This window comes from Strix aluco, chromosome W (genome assembly GCF_031877795.1).
Source record: "Strix aluco isolate bStrAlu1 chromosome W, bStrAlu1.hap1, whole genome shotgun sequence".
Classification (NCBI taxonomy): Eukaryota; Metazoa; Chordata; class Aves; order Strigiformes; family Strigidae; genus Strix; species Strix aluco.
In genome coordinates this window covers 808,145-823,525 of record NC_133970.1, presented here as the reverse complement: position 1 = coordinate 823,525, position 15,381 = coordinate 808,145, and the positions used below count along the sequence as shown (strand labels likewise).

The 15,381-nt window shown below is 47.1% G+C and overlaps 1 protein-coding gene across 2 annotated transcripts in view; it reads left to right on the top strand.

The window, feature by feature from the left end:
* The window catches only part of LOC141917568 (WD repeat-containing protein 7), a 132,928-nt gene that overhangs the window by 93,525 nt on the left and 24,022 nt on the right, over positions 1-15,381 (top strand). For both annotated transcript variants that reach the window (XM_074810868.1, XM_074810867.1), the window contains 4 exons: positions 3,777-3,894; positions 4,660-4,809; positions 5,633-5,715; positions 10,704-10,803. In XM_074810868.1, coding sequence (XP_074666969.1) covers positions 3,777-3,894; positions 4,660-4,809; positions 5,633-5,715; positions 10,704-10,803 — 451 coding nt within the window. The remainder of the gene's footprint in view (positions 1-3,776; positions 3,895-4,659; positions 4,810-5,632; positions 5,716-10,703; positions 10,804-15,381) is intronic.

The window sequence follows — 15,381 nt, the reverse complement described above, 5'->3', positions numbered from 1 at the left end:
AAATCACATTTTGTGTTCTCCATCCTGGCTCCAAAAACGTGGATTTCCTCCTGTCTCACTTCCAGGTAACGTCACTGTAAAGTCTGGGATAGGAGACATCAGAGTAACCTCTGTTGAAGGTAAATAATTTCTCTGGTTTAGCCTGAAAGAAGAGAAGCTCTCAAATGTTCATGTCACACGGTGAATAGGCAGATGAACCCGAATATTTTTGGAGTTTGAACACATGACCTGATGCTTTTGCTTTCCCCTTTGAGTCCCCTGGGTTTGGATGACATGGGCGTTGTGGCACGGCGCGATGGAAACGCTGGCGCTGTGTTGGGGGGGTTGGTGTGCCTGGGGTATGAGACACGTGTATCGTGATTTCCAGTTCTTTGGGGTTGTTTCAGTTTCTCCTTCCCCTTGTTTGTTTACAGAGCAGATTGTGTCCGACTCTGTTTTCAGAGCAGAATGAACTTTGTTGACCCTGATAAACCAGTTTTTACCAATTTGGAAGCGCATAGGGGTGCTGAAGGGGTAGAAGTGTGGAACGATTGCACTGTTCTCTGTGACTCTGCTTTTATTTCCTGGCTTGCCTGCCATAGAGCTGCTGTCACCTTTCTGCTTTAAAGGAGCTTTGAGGATCCTCTGAGGTGTAAGGACTAAGCCCAAGTGGCTCTGGGGGAGTAAAAAGAGATCTTTTGGCCCTTTGCCTTTGTCCTACTTTTGGTTAGGATAGAGTGAATTTTCCTTCTTAGCAGCTCGAACAGTGCTGTGTTTCGGGTTCAGTGTGGGATCTGGGATGGGCAGAATGCTGATAACACGCTGATGTTTACGGCTGTTGTGGAGAGATCAAGGTCTCTCCAACTCCCCCCGTCCTGCCTGTGCGCGGGTGCACAAGAAGCTGGGAGGGGGCACGGCCAGAGCCCCAGACCCAAATTAACGCATGAAATATTCCCTATCGTGTAAGGTCATGCTCAGGGTAGAGAGGAGGGGCGGCCGGGAAGGGGGGGTTCTCTCTCGCTTCCGGGATTGCGATGGCGGGATCTTGGTGTTTGGGGATCGCTGGCCGGGAGCGGGCTGGGTGTCAGTCAGCGGGTGGTGAGCGATCGCGTTGTGCATTACCCATTTGTACTTCCTGTTACTGTCAGTGTTTTGTTTTATTACAATTCCTAACCTGTTTTTTATCTCAACCTACGAGTCTCCCTTTACCCGTCCAACGGAGCCCCCCGCGTCAGGGCGAGCGAGCGGTGCGTGGGGTTTGGCCGCTGGCCGGGTTCAAACCACAACAGCCCTTCTTGGCACCCAGCGTGGGGCCTGAAGGGTTGAGATGACGACAGGTCTGCTCAGTGTAGCGTAACGGGTCCATTAGAAGCGTTCCTTATATTGGCTTCTCAGTTGCTGGTCGTACTGTCCCATCTCTTGGCTCCTCGAGGCGTGGCTGTGGCTCGTCCCGCGGCGCTGTGCCTCACCACGCCGAGCTCCCGAGCACGCCGGCCTCCCGCTGACGCAGCCGAGCCGGCGCAGGCAGCCCGGGCTTTGGAGCGGCACGTTCCCTCCCAGCCACGGGCCCGTGAAATGGCGGCGGGAGAGCTGGGCCCTCGCTCGGAGGGGACAGCTGGGGAGGGTTGGTGGGGGTGCGGAGCCGCCGCTTGCCCAGCCGGGCCCTCCTCGGCGCCTGGCAGGGCTGGCTGCTTCTGGAACTGCACATGCTCCATAAGATTCTTTCACCACACTAATACTCGTTTTATTGAAGGTATTTTTATCTCACGTACATCTGTCAAAGTATTAAACCATCTGAAATCCCATGGACAGCAGCGAAAGCTGCGGATATTATCTATCTTCGTGTAATAAAGCTATCTCGTACTGTTAACATGCGCTTGAATGACATAATCGCTTTAACAAAAAGCTTCACTTCTGTTAATATTTAGCATTCACATGTACTTGGGATACAACCAGCTGTGGTGTTGGAAGGGCTTTAAAACTCGATGCCTCTGTGTTGGCCCGTTAGCGCCGTTGGCTCGTGCGCGGTCGGGAGCAGCAGCGCGGGAGGATCCGCTCCCTCTCCCAGCCGCAGGAACAGCGATTGCTGCCCGTGGGCCCACGCAGAAAAGTGCTTCGATCCCACAGAAAAACCTCTGTATGCTGATTACAGGTTAATGCTCTTGTTGGTGCTTAATCTGTAAGTACAATAACAAAGAGAAAGGATAGCTGGGGAGGGCTTTCAGTGCCTTCTCAAACACAATTTTTCATGACTTAGTAAAATCCACGGAGAATTGCAACATACTCGAATGGCAGACCGATACCAGGGGTGAGCAAAAAAGCTGCCTTGCTTCTGCTTTGTCTCTTTTTCATTTAAAAAAAATCCAAAACTTCTAGGGCTACTGCTTGGTGGGAGCGTGGTCATCGCAGCAGGATTGATCAGACTGTTATAGAAAAACTTTAAAATGTTTTAGAGCTGGCAAACTGGTTTGTGGTTTCTTGCCTTGCTGTGATAGTCATGTCAGAGCTTCCTCTGTGGGATAGGCTGAATGTTTGGGGTTAATCCCACCACACGCTGGTTCCCAGGTGTTCCCTCCCCTCTGGAAAAGCCCTGTCGGAGCACATTCATCCCAGATTTCGTGCTCCCAGATTTCCCCGTAGCTCTCCCCACCGTTTCTTCCCCTGCGCTGCTGCAGCTTTCCCTGGGTGCAATGTCCCCTCCCAGGGAGCCCGTGTGCCCACAGCGTGTCGACGCCAGCACCTCACTCTTCCCTAATGTGTCGCCCTCGTTGCCCAAGTGCCTTTCAGTGCTCCTGAACTCCCTGCTCTTGTATGTAGGCAAGGATCAGATACAGCTTTGTGTTAGGTGATTTCCTAAAGGCACAGAGTCGTTCGCCTGGAGAGGTACCTGTGTGCTGGGCCCCGGAGCTGGATTTGTAGAACTGCTGGATAATGTACAACTGGCCTGACAAAACTGGGCTCTGCTGTGACGTGTACAACAGAGACAGTTAAAGTAGTACAGCTTTCAGACAAAAATTAGCCTATGTGTCATCTGTCAGGTACATACTCTCTCAATTACCAAATACCAGATTTTATTTTTGCTTAATGTAGTTACTGGGCACTTATTACCTTATTGTCTCTTGCATTTATCTTGTCATAGCAAATAAAAGCGTTGCGTATGGAAAATTTAGATGCCAGTTAATTCCTCGCTGTTGTTCAGAGAACTGCAGTTAAAACCTCGGTGTTAGAAATTCTGAAGAGCTTTCGAATAATTTCAGTGATTAGAAGACATAAGGTGCAGGGCTGTCTGTCATCTCATCGTGCTGCTGCGGCTGAGTCATGCACTAAAGAAAATCAAACCGAATAGATTTGGTGGTTTTCAAGAAGCTTCTTGCTTTTCTCGCCTGTAACCAGTGCTTAGCTGAATTAAGGAGAATTACTGTGAACAGGGTATTTTTCAGCCTGCGTTTATGTCGTAAAAGAATAAACCATAAATTTTTGGGAAGACGTTCTGTGTTTGCTCTCGGTCAGGTGATATGTATTCAGCACATACAGATAATTTGTTAACAAGGCCTTTTTAACACTTTGGACAGATGCACATACTGTTTTCAATCTTCATGGTTAATTATTCGATTTTGTATTTGATGATAGAACACCCTGACTCCTAATCACTGCTCATTGTTGGAAGTCCATTATATTCTAACTGTTTGAGTGCTCCCGTTGACCTTGAACTGACATTATAAGCTGTTTCTAATCTTTTCACTCTATATGTCTAATGCTCCTTTTCTTTCTCCCCTCTTTGTCTGGTGCCCGTTTAGCATCACAATGGGGCTGCCCCTGAGCCCTGCCGCGGACTCTGCCCGCTCTGCTCGACACGCTCTGTCCCTCATCGCCACGGCCAGACCACCCGCCTTCATCACCACCATCGCCAAGGAGGTGAGTGGGGCCGCTCGGCTCGGCTGCCGCAGCTTTTCCTCCTCCGGCCTTGAGGCTCCATGAACACAGACAGAGAATAAAATTGTCCCTCCCTCCCCAAAAAGGGAACCAGTTCGAGTGTAATATTTGCGTGCCTGCAGGTACCCAAATCATCCCTAACTTATGACAGGAGCGATGTTTAGCGGAGGCCCAGGAGTTGTGCCTGTCTTAATTTGTTGCATCCTGGTTATCTAAACTTCCAAGAGCGATGTGTAAAATCCCGTGCTCTTGAAGCAACGCACGCGTGACCCCATTGAGTAGGAACTAAAGGGAGTGGGGCTGGGGGGTGCGGAGGAAGGGACGCTGCTCAGAGCTCGGGCTGTCTGAGAGGCGTCTGGGTGAAGCTGGTACAGGCGGGAGCTTGGGCTGAGCTGAGGCAGCAGGATGGACCCTGTTCAGTGACCGGCAAAAAAAAAAAAAGCCAGTTATAAAGCAGCTGTCGAATGCCTAAAGATTGATGTTCAAGCATGTGAAAATCGTGTAATCAAGACCCAGGGATTTGTTTATCCTGACCTTTAGTTTTATGAGATTAAGAATTACTTAAAACGGGTAAGCCCTTCTTTAAAAACTATCAAGGATAACCAGTAGTGGCTCAAGTGGTGATGAGTAACCGGGCAGGGGAACTGCTCCGTAGGTCTGGAGGTGAGGCGCAGCGTTCAGCCTAGCGAAGCGCAGGCAGAGGGTGTCGAGAGCGGAGCGGCCCCGTGTAACCCTGCTCTTCGGTAGGTGCACAGACACACCGCCCTCGCCGCCAACACGCAGTCCCAGCAGAATATTCACACCACTACTCTGGCTCGGGCTAAAGGCGAGATCTTGAGAGTCATTGAGATACTCATTGAGAAGATGCCCACCGACGTCGTGGACCTTCTGGTGGAGGTAAGGCTGAGAACTTGGGTTTGGTGCGACAGTGAGTAAGGTGTTGGCCTGGAGCCAAATCGAGCGTTTCTTCCTGCGTGGGCCAGAATTGCAGACTGGTTTGGGTTGGAAGGAACCTCAAAGATCATCCAGTCCCAACCCCCTGCCTCTGGCAGGGACACCTTCCACTAGAGCAGGTTGCTCAAAGCTCTTCTTGTGTGTGAAGAGAATTTTATACCACCCAGCCCATTTTTTGAACTCTGAAAGCTTAAATTGCATCTAAATTGCATTCAATTGCATTGCTGGGGAAAAAGCCCAAGCAAGAGGATTTGCTGGAGGTACGGTGTATTGGTTAATGGTTGGACTAGGTGATCTTCAAGGTCTTCTCCAACCTAGATGATTCTGTGTCCTCGTCGCGCTGGTACTTGAACACACTGGGGGATCACACGGGTGTTTTCACCTGTTGCATTTGCTGGTGCTGACAAATATTTTTGCAGAATGGTACAGATGATGTACTAGGGTTGGAACTTTGCTACTGATGCCCAGGGGCTGTTTTCACACGAGAGGTACTTCTAGAGCTCCCACAGCTTCTGTTTCCCAGCAGTTTGTTGTTTTATAACTGTTTACAGGTACTCTGAATGGTTCCAGTTGCCAGTGCCATTGCTTTTGTAAACTCTTATCGTATGCAAGACAGTTCTTGTTTCTTCTATCCCAGCTGTATTTTAAAGTTAGATATCAAAGATGCAGTCAGCTTCCCCCCCCCAAAGAAAATCTCCTTTTTTGCCTGTTAAAACTTTTATTATGAAACATAAAATACAGCATGTCAAATGATTTTGTTTCCAAGGTTATGGACATCATCATGTATTGCCTTGAAGGATCTTTAGTTAAGAAGAAGGGTCTTCAGGAATGCTTCCCAGCCATCTGCAGGTGAGCTCTTCCTCCGAGAATACCGTGAAATAAATTGTAGGGGCACCAGCAGGATAGATTTCTTATTTAGGAGAGAAACAATCTTTTACGTGATGCTTGCCTCTTAAAACAGCAAATGGGAAGAGTGTTTTTAGCTCACCTATAAGCCTTTGTAGGCTTTTAGTTTTCTGCCACATCTGACAGATGTGGATCAGAGGAAAAAAAGCATTAACAACTCCCTGAAGTTTGGATATTTTTCAAAGTCAAAAAAGAGGCAAATATTGTGTTATCTCATGAAAAGCTCAGTGCTGTTCCCCCTCCGTATGTCCTAGCTGTCCCACTGGAACAGCCACCCAAGCTGAGCAGCTTCCCCCAAAGGGTTTATCAATATCTTTGTTGTTACAAAAATGAGAATAATGTACTTGAGGAACAAATTCCGATTCCCATAGGCACAACCTGCCCGGGTGAATTAGTTACCACTGTCAAAGAGACTGGGGGTGAAAAAAGAAGACGGTGCCAGCAGAAAACACGGGTGTGGTTTGGGGGGCGTGGGGGTGTTCCCAGACACGCGGTGACGTGACTCAACGCCCTGCAGCAGCCACGGCCCGTTGGCGCGTCCGGAGGGAGCGGGTTGTGCTCTGGAATTGTTGTCGTAGGCAGCGAGTAGCAGCCTCGCCCTCGTGGTAGGAAGCTGCCCTCTCCCCAGGTTTTAGAAACGTTTTTGGGACAGACGCGGGAGATTGAATTGAAATTAAACCTCGCCAGGAGCAGAGCGCAGTGCTGGGGGCTTGGAGCCACCCTGCGGCCCGTGGGAACGGCTTCGGCAGCCTTGAAAGCTCCTTGTCTGCCATGACGGGTGGCTTGGTGAGATAACAACGAGGAATTCACACAAAACTGTGGGGAAGGAGGAGAGCAGTGGCTGTCCTGCGCTCGCCTTGTCGGTGACTCGGCTGCCGGCTCCCGCTGCCCTGCAGTGGGGGTTCAGCATCGTCGGTCGTCTTTGTCTTGGGCCAGTCTGCTCTTAAAATGGCACTTTTACATAGTAAAATGTGATTTATAAAATGGGAACATTTACAGTATCTTTAGACTGTGATAAATATCCCAGTTATACTATTAAACTGGTACGACCAATAAATTAAAATAATCAGCTGTCGGCCATTACATTTTAATTTAATAAGCTATTAAAATATTGAATAGTTTCAAGAAAAGAACAATTATCCTGTTGACAGGTAGGATACTGACAGAGGTAATCTTCCCTCTTCCTGATACTTTAAAAGGCTTACCTTAAAATATAAACGCAAGGGTAAGTGGGAATTAGTGCAAAAATCTCCCTATTCCTGTTGTATTTTTATAGTGATACGTTATCTATCTTAAAATTTTGTTAAATTAGTAGTAATATTTCCTATTCTACATAGTTATAGCCATTGTAAAAATGATACAGCACCCCACCGATGTGATCGTTCAGCCCAATGGAAACGTTCATCGGGTTTTAGCGAATGCTCCAATCTCTGGAGAGATTCCAAGCGGAAGCACTTTGACGTGATCCTGTTGTTAATTTTTGTAGCGTCACAGTGCTCTTCCTGCTGTGCTGCCCTGCGCGCACCCCCGCTGTGGCAGAAGCACCCGGGTGTCGCCGTGCTCGGTGCACAAGCTCTGCTTCCTCATGGAAGGACCTTGCTCATGGCGTGGCCAACGTTGGGTGGTGTCTCTGCGGCCGCCTGGGTGCGACGTTCCTGTTCTGGTAGAACATCAGACCCAGGGCTGGGAGCAGCAGTGAGCTGGATTAAAGTACTTGATTATCATTCCTCGTGGGTTTTCAGCTTTTTTGACTGCTGGACCAATGTAGCAGTCATGCTGCTGCTTGCTGTGAGCGTGACTCAGTCCTGATGGGTGGTGATGAGGTAAATCCATCACTGTGGATATTTTTGGATATCATCTCTTCCAGCATATGATTATGGTGTCTATTTGTTTTTCCCATCAGTGTTGCTCTTTGGAGAGGATCATACTGCCTTTTGGCATGCTCTCTGCAAACCCATTTCTTGCCAAAACAAAATGTGTTGACATACAACGCAATGAACATGAAATATTTCTGAATTCCTTTAAAACTGCGAAGCATAATATTGAAATTCTGTTTGACTTGAGCGTTTTCCAGGTTCGGCAGTTGCACTGCAGCTGAGTGGTCCCTGGTGGACTCTGTGTGGCCAGGTCACGTATTTAGTACAGTCCGCTGAGTTAAAGTTCTCTGTGTAACAGCGTAGTCTCACACGGGAAGGTAGATTAAATTTTAAATAACAAGTGTTTTCTATGGTGTTTGACCAGGGAGTGGTCTTGCAGGAAGAGTGAGAATTTCAAGGATTAGACAAAGAGAGGTTGTGCAACAAAATTTTATACCTTGATTATTTCTCGGATTTTGGAGAGTATAATTGAAGGAATCGGAGTCCATCAGCTGGAGGTGCTGTTGTGGTAATGCTCAAGGGAGCCTGGAGGCTCATTCTGTAGAAGGGAAAAAAAAAAAAAAAGAATGAAATGTGAAATGGGACTGAAGAATATCAAAATTATAATCCAGAACCCCTCTGGCTATTGCAAGATACTGAGGTTTGCAATTAAAATGTAAGGAAGCCGTGATGTTAATCAACAAATTCTCTTTAACAAATATTTAACATTCTGTTTTGGGCTGTTTTTAACTTAGAATGTTAGTTTTTAAAAAAATAATGTTTATAACCCCCTGGATACTTCAGCAGTCACTAAGGGTTGGTGGGCCTTCGCTGAGGCAGCGCTGCTGCTGCTGGCTTCTCCGCTATCAGCCTAAACCCAAGCCAGCAGCCCCCTTCCCAGCTGGCAGGCGTGCTGGCTCGTGTTCGCTGGAAGAGGAAAGATAATTTCCCCCTCCAGCCCTCGAATCCTAAACCCGGCCTGCGTATGCGGGGATCCCCCCCACAGCACAGCACCTCGCTCCGCTTGCGGCCTGGGCGGCCCGTTACCCCGCGACGTCCGGCTGGTGAAAATAAATTTGTAATATAGTCTAAATACACACTGGCGTATCGTTCCCCCTTGAACTCTACTGCAGAGAGGCCTAGAAAGGCGTGCAGAGGGTTAAAATACTGAACTCTGTGGTTGTAACAGTGCTAAGCTAACTGAAAGATAAAGAAAGCAGCTAAAGAGCTGACAGCTAAATGTCAGTTTAAGGACTAATTATTTTTTTTTTTTTAGAAAAATAAACTCAAACCCATCTATTTCCATGAAGCTTTTTTCCCCCAAACTCTGTTGGGATGTAGTCTGGATTTGTCTTTTCAAAGAAAAAGACTGACTCAGCGCTCTGTCTGAATGGGCATTGAGCTGCAGTAAGGAGAGGAATGCTCTTTGCTTACGTGTAATAGTATGGGATATTCTCTTCCGAAACCTACTGGGGGAGACAAGCAGACTGGGCCCGTTCAGTGGTGTAATAGAATTAATGGGGATATAAAACATTTTTATAGAGAAACTTTCTGTTGTGGTCCATTTTGTAGTGATGGAGCAGCGAGGGGGGCGGTTTATAAGTTTATATATAAATCCCCAGTTTGCTGGTTATATAAAATAGCCTTAAAAATAGCCCCCTCCCTGTTCACCTGGGGCACCACTTCAATTGTGCAGGTGTTTGGACGTGAAATGGTGAAAACAGTGAAAGCTGTCCTGCTCCAGCCCCACAGACCCTGCGGGTACCTGTTTGCCCCCAGCATTGTCCCTTTTCTCTTCTTTTTTCTCCCAACTGGCTCCTGCCTCTCCTGCTCCCGAGCTATTTACCAACAGCTTTTGATTTCTAAGCACTTCTTTCGATCTTCTTAATAAATGAGGAACTATTATTATTATTATTCAGTAATAAATACATGAATAATGTGGCCACTGCTGCCCAGAGGAATCTGAAAAGCAGATTGATGAGGCCGATGCTGGCTGCAGAAGGTGGTCACATTCTGAGCTGCGTACTCTTGCCCTTTCTCCTGCACAACTAGTGATTTTCTTTCTTTGTTTTTTTTTTCTTTCCCTTTTTTTTTTTTCTTCCCCTGTAACACCACGTTTCATGCTGTTTTTCTTCCTGACTGCCATCCTGCACTGTAGGAACAAGTGTATCATACCTGTAGGAGAGCAGTTGCTATGGCACTCTGGGAATCCTGGAGAACAAGGAGATAGATCATTGTAAGGTTTGTTGTTTGAAGCCATAAATATGGTCAGCAACATATTTTTTTTTATAGACTGAATCTAGAAATCTCTGGCAGACTTTGTTATAGTAAAATTTAATCGTAAAATTAAAATTTAATTGGAAATGCAGTCAGCAGTTTTCACAGGTCTGCTCTCCCTTTTTTAATGATATTCCCAAAGATTTGAATTTTGACTCTCTTGTGTTTGAAGGTGTAGAAATTCCTTGAATTTTGCAACTGTTTGAATTCAAATCAATGCCATACAGTCACGCTGGACGTTAAGGACTATCCCAGGCTTCTCGGGCCCTTTGCACCTGGAGGAGGTTATTGGATTAGAGAGCGTTTGATGAATTTTCTTCTTTTTTTTTTTTTTGGTATGCCAATCAAAAATTTATGAGCTTGCATATTTTTCCCTACACTTTCTCTCATTCTTTCTCATTTGGTTTTCAAGAAGTGCTCTGAAATCATTCGGGGTTAGGTTGTCTTGTTTAACCATTTGACATCCAGCGTTATTGGGGTGTTCCACTGTAAACAGGGTATGCACGTGGACGGTCAGGGACCTGGGGGTCAGCACGTGGATTATTCCCAAACTCCATGGAAGCGTTCAACACTGTGTAATAAAAATAAATAAATCTGCTCTGATTCTGTGGTAACGTATCCAACACCAGTTGGCTTTGTTTGCTGAATGCCAAGTATGAAAACTGGCAACTGATGGATTTTTAAATCAAATCTCTGTTCTGGCCCTGATGTTAATTACCCAGTGGCATTGCAAATTAATTTTAACATCATGCAGGCAGGTCAGATCTCACCTGTTACTTGTTCTAATGTCCAATTCAGGTTCTACATGGTCAGCTATTACGAGCGGAGTCACAGAATCGCAGTGGGAGCCCGCCATGGTTCAGTGGCCCTCTACGACATCCGGACTGGGAAATGTCAGGTAAATAAATCATTGTGACTTCCTCCCCATAACGCGGGGAAGTTATTGAAAGGAAAGAGCAGCGAGCTCTGCATCAGTTGACATGCTGAGCTGCTGGAACATTATGGATAATGCTGAGGGGATCAATAGTTTAATGAAGGACTCAAAGTATATAGAGCCCTACTGTCTTCATTCACCGGAGCTGAATGGGCTCCACAGATGGGTTAATAATGAAAGCCTCAAGTTAGGTGATACCCTGCTCTGAAATAAAGGAAGAAATCTGGGTGTTAAAAGTTAGGATTTATAGCAGTATACTTATCTACTGTAGGGGTGACAGAGAAAATCCACTGAGGCTTTTTCCTCCCTAAAACTCCTTTCTACAAAATGCTGTGATGCTTATGTTTGAGGTATTTACAGTTTTCTGATGTTAAATAATTTCTTACCAGTGATACATTTAAGGATAATGTTGAAATGGGTGCTCGGAATTTAAGAATGTTTTCATGACAAAGCATTTACCTTATCTTTTCAGAAAAGTTCATTGGTAACGTTCTTTATTATTCCTTGTGATCAGCTATTATTTCTCATTGACTTTCAATAGTCTTTATATAAAACTTGGATAAAATATCTGTATTTTGAATCTGCTTTTTTCTAAGTATAATTTTTTTGCTGTTTCTAAAAGCTGTTATCTTTAGTCTCTACAAAATGTGCATTATGGAGGAGGTAGCATAGATTTCATCCTGTTAGATCTGCAGTGTCACTCAGTCCTTTGCTGGCAGAACCACATGCTTAGGTATACGTGGCTGGTTCATTGTCTGCTCTGAAATTTTGGGGTTTCTTTTCCAAATCTGTAGCTGACAACGTGTGTTCCAGTATTTTTTGCTTAGACATCCATCCTATGGAAGTGAAGATGGCCAGATTTATTTTATAAATAGCTACATAATGCAGGCAGATAGGAAGTGCAGACTGCTCTACCTTGTTTTAGCTTAAGTCATTTGGATCATGATTTATTAATTTAACTATAAACAGGTCCACAAGAACTGCTGTATAGTAATATGTCCGATGTCTCTCAGCATCGTTGCTGCCTGGCAGTCCCCGCCAGGACGAGCACCGTGCCGCAGAGCTGGTGTACCCCTTCCCAGGTCCCTTCCCAGGTCCCTTCCCAGGTCCCTTCCCAGGTCCCTTTCCTTGGCCGCCTGCACCTGGTGCGTGGCCATTTCCCACCCGTCCGCAGCCGGCACGAGGGAGCAGCTGAAGGTCTCCCAGGGGCAACCCTGGCCACGGGCCATTTTGGTGGGCATCAGCGTGCTGAAAAGGGGGAGCGGGAGGTCAGGGTGTCCTGGGGAGCGTTGGCATCACAAACTGATGGCATCACGACCTGGCTCCGAGGTGAGCGCAGGAGTTCGATAGTGTCTGGGGTAATTGTGGCTCGGCCGGGGGAGCGCCAGGGGCCTGGAACACCTCCCGCACGGCCCGGCGCCCCGCAGCAGTTCTGCAGAAGCGGGGGGTGCCGTAGGGCAGCACAGCAAGGGGTGCGTACGGCTGCGTGGCCGGCCAGGGCCAAACCCTGGAGTTAGTAGGATTTTTCACACCGTCTCCATGACACTCATAACAAAACATCTGGTCTTACTAACTCCACGTTTCAGCAGTAAATTGTCAGAACGATTCGCTCGGTTCATTTGATGTGTTGGTGAATATTCACAGCATTTGTTTTCTTACTTTCTTGATAAGCTTCCTCAGAGACGATGGAAAACAGAGATGGGTATGACTGAGGGGACCTTCAGGATGATGAGGGCAGGGTCCTTTGCAGATTTTATGATTATTCATGAGATAGGACAATTTGGTGAGTGCCAATATATGATTATTAGGGGGCGACGCCATCTATTGGATACAGGGTTTTTATTCCAAATCTCATCTTTTAAGTTATTTCTCACCGTTGCAGATTTCAGGCTGCTCGGAAGACATGAAATACCTTCGGGATTGTGTAGGTGAGAAAGTTTTGAAATCGGAAAAAAAGCTCAAATGGTTAGTTTACTTTTTTATGAAAGTGAAAGTCTTTCATAACGTTTATGAAAATATTTCCATCGCCTCGAATGTGTGAATGGAGCGTGAATGGGGACACGTACCTGGGTCGCGCCGGTGGGGTCAGCGCCCTGCGGTGACGCCGAGCGAGCGCTGGGACGTGTGCTGGAGCCCTTGGCCAGTGCCTCTCCCTCGCACTCCCCTCTTGGGACCTTTTCACTTTTGGTGCTGATTTCTGCTCCATTTCCACCAACAAAAATGTTTGTCTAACACAGGCCATCCTCGAGCTTAAGCTCATTCTGTTTCTTTCTGTTTGTAATGTTTCTTGAACAATATTACCAGAAACACACTAACAAAAAGTTGCTTAGTCATTCACCATTTCAAAAAAGAGGATTCTTTGACTCTTTCCTGAAGCCATAAACATAATTTTGTGTTTAGTAAATATGGTAGTGTTTTGAAAGTAGAAGTTTGAAATACGTATGAAGGTTTTATTAGTTGCCCAATCACAACTCACACGGAAGCTGTTTTTAATCGGGCATCAGAATTACTTATTGGATAAGAAGAGGGGGAACTGCTTTCCCCCACCCCCCATTCCCATTTATACTCCTCATTAAGGCTATCTGTTAATTGAGGTTACCGCTGAGACGAGCAGAAGGGGAGGGCAGTGAGGCGAGGGTGCTGCAGGTGGGAGCTCCCTGGGACATGAGGGCTTGCTCCCGCTGCAGCGAGCACTGCACCTTCTCCTCTCACATCCAAAATAGCCATCCCAAAAGCCTCGGGTTTCTCCACACCCAGCGGAAGGTTGTTCCAGAATATCATTGGGTTAAAATATCACGGGTTAGTAGTATCTTATTTTTTTATTTCGCACACCAGTATGGGTAGCTAAGTCTTTGTACCACCACTGACCTTTAGCTTAAGTAACTGGTTCCTCTCCTTGGGTTTTACCCCGCTGCCTTATTTACAGACAGCCTTAACACTCACTCTCAGCCTTTGTTTTGAAAGGTGAGAAGAGCAGAGGACTCTAAAAACCCCTCTCTGTAACGTACTCTCCCTTCTTCAGAATCCTCCTTAGGCAAAATACTCATTTATGTTCTGGGCTGTGCACAGACTGACTTCAGTGTTTATTCCAGCCTTACTGCTGAGCTTCCCCAGATCTTTCCTTTTCTCGCCTTCTATGAAACCACACCAAAGCAGAACTTTGAAAGGCTTTTTATCCGAATATTATTGTGCCAGATGAAACTGCATGTCAAAGCTGACGCTTTTGCCGCCTCCCTGCTGTGCCCGTGGGTGTTCCTGCGAGGCAGAACCTCCTCTTCTCCCTTCGGCTCCTGGTGCGGGTTTTGGTGGTTGGTTATCGCCGCAAAGGCCGACCCTTGGTGTAGGGTGTGGGTCTGGGCTCGTCGCACCCCCAGAACTCGCATGGGGAGGTGCATCTTCCAGTTTTTCTTTTCTTTCCCACCAAAACCAGTCTAAACTGCCGTCGCCTTCTGTGGTCCCAGGGAGCAGCGGTTATGAAGAGCATTCAGGAATAAAAGCTCTCCATCAATTAAAGCACTGCAGCTTAAATTAAAACCTTGGCTTATGGCAAAAGGTGTTGCAGGCAGCCAGCATCCTTCTCCTCAGCCGAGGAGCGTGGTCTCCCAGCCCCACTGAAGCCGGGGGTCGGTACATCATGCATGTATGAACCAGGGTTCAGTATATTCTCGCTAAAAAATGTTGTTCTTGCTGAGTGAACAGTGGGTTCCTCTGAGCTCACCCCAAGTTCCCCATGCTTACCTTTCCCAAAAATGGGGTGGGCAGTTTTCTGGGCTCGGTGTGCAGCAGAGGACCATGCTCCAGCCGGCCCTCAGACTGTTGAGGAGGGCACCCGTGCCCACCCCGACGTGCTCCCCTTCCTTGGGGTGACACGTGCAGGTAGACCAGCCCTCCTGGGGAGGGAGAAGGGCTTTCTGCTTCCTTTTTCCCCAAATGGAACATCTTTTTCTCCCTCCCTGCTCTGTGCAGCATCTCTGCTCTGGTGCTTCAAACTGGAAACCAGCTTTTCAGGGCAACATCTCTTGTTTCTGAGCTCAAGAGGGCAAGCTCAGGCGAGCCGTGGGAGCCTTGTTTGTGAGGGGGTGTTTGAGCTGTGGCTGCTGGAGCTGCAGGGATCCTCCTGGGCAGGTCGGGGCAGGCAGGGGGGCAGGCAGGGGGGCAGGCAGGCTCCTCATCCCCAAGGCAAGGCAGCGGTTGCTCTAAGACCTGCCCGCTGGCTCAGTGCCGTCACCGGCCGCCTCGGTGCGCCGAAGCCGCGTTGCTCTGAAGAAAATATCAGAAATGCTCATAAAAGAAAGAAGATTTCTTTGCTTGCAGTTGCTTTGGATTTTGTGATGTTTGCGTTGAATAATTCATGACACTATAATCTGGTAACTTAGCTCTGTGCATGCTAACGTAGTTACGCTGATGAAAATAAAGCTTAAAATGTTAGTTCTTCATATCACACAGCCATGCTAAAAAAAAAAAAAAAAAATCTTTTAAGTGCAGTTGATGGCAGGATCTGAGCAGCGTGGGGTTTTGTGTTGCTGAAATTACGGCACAGAT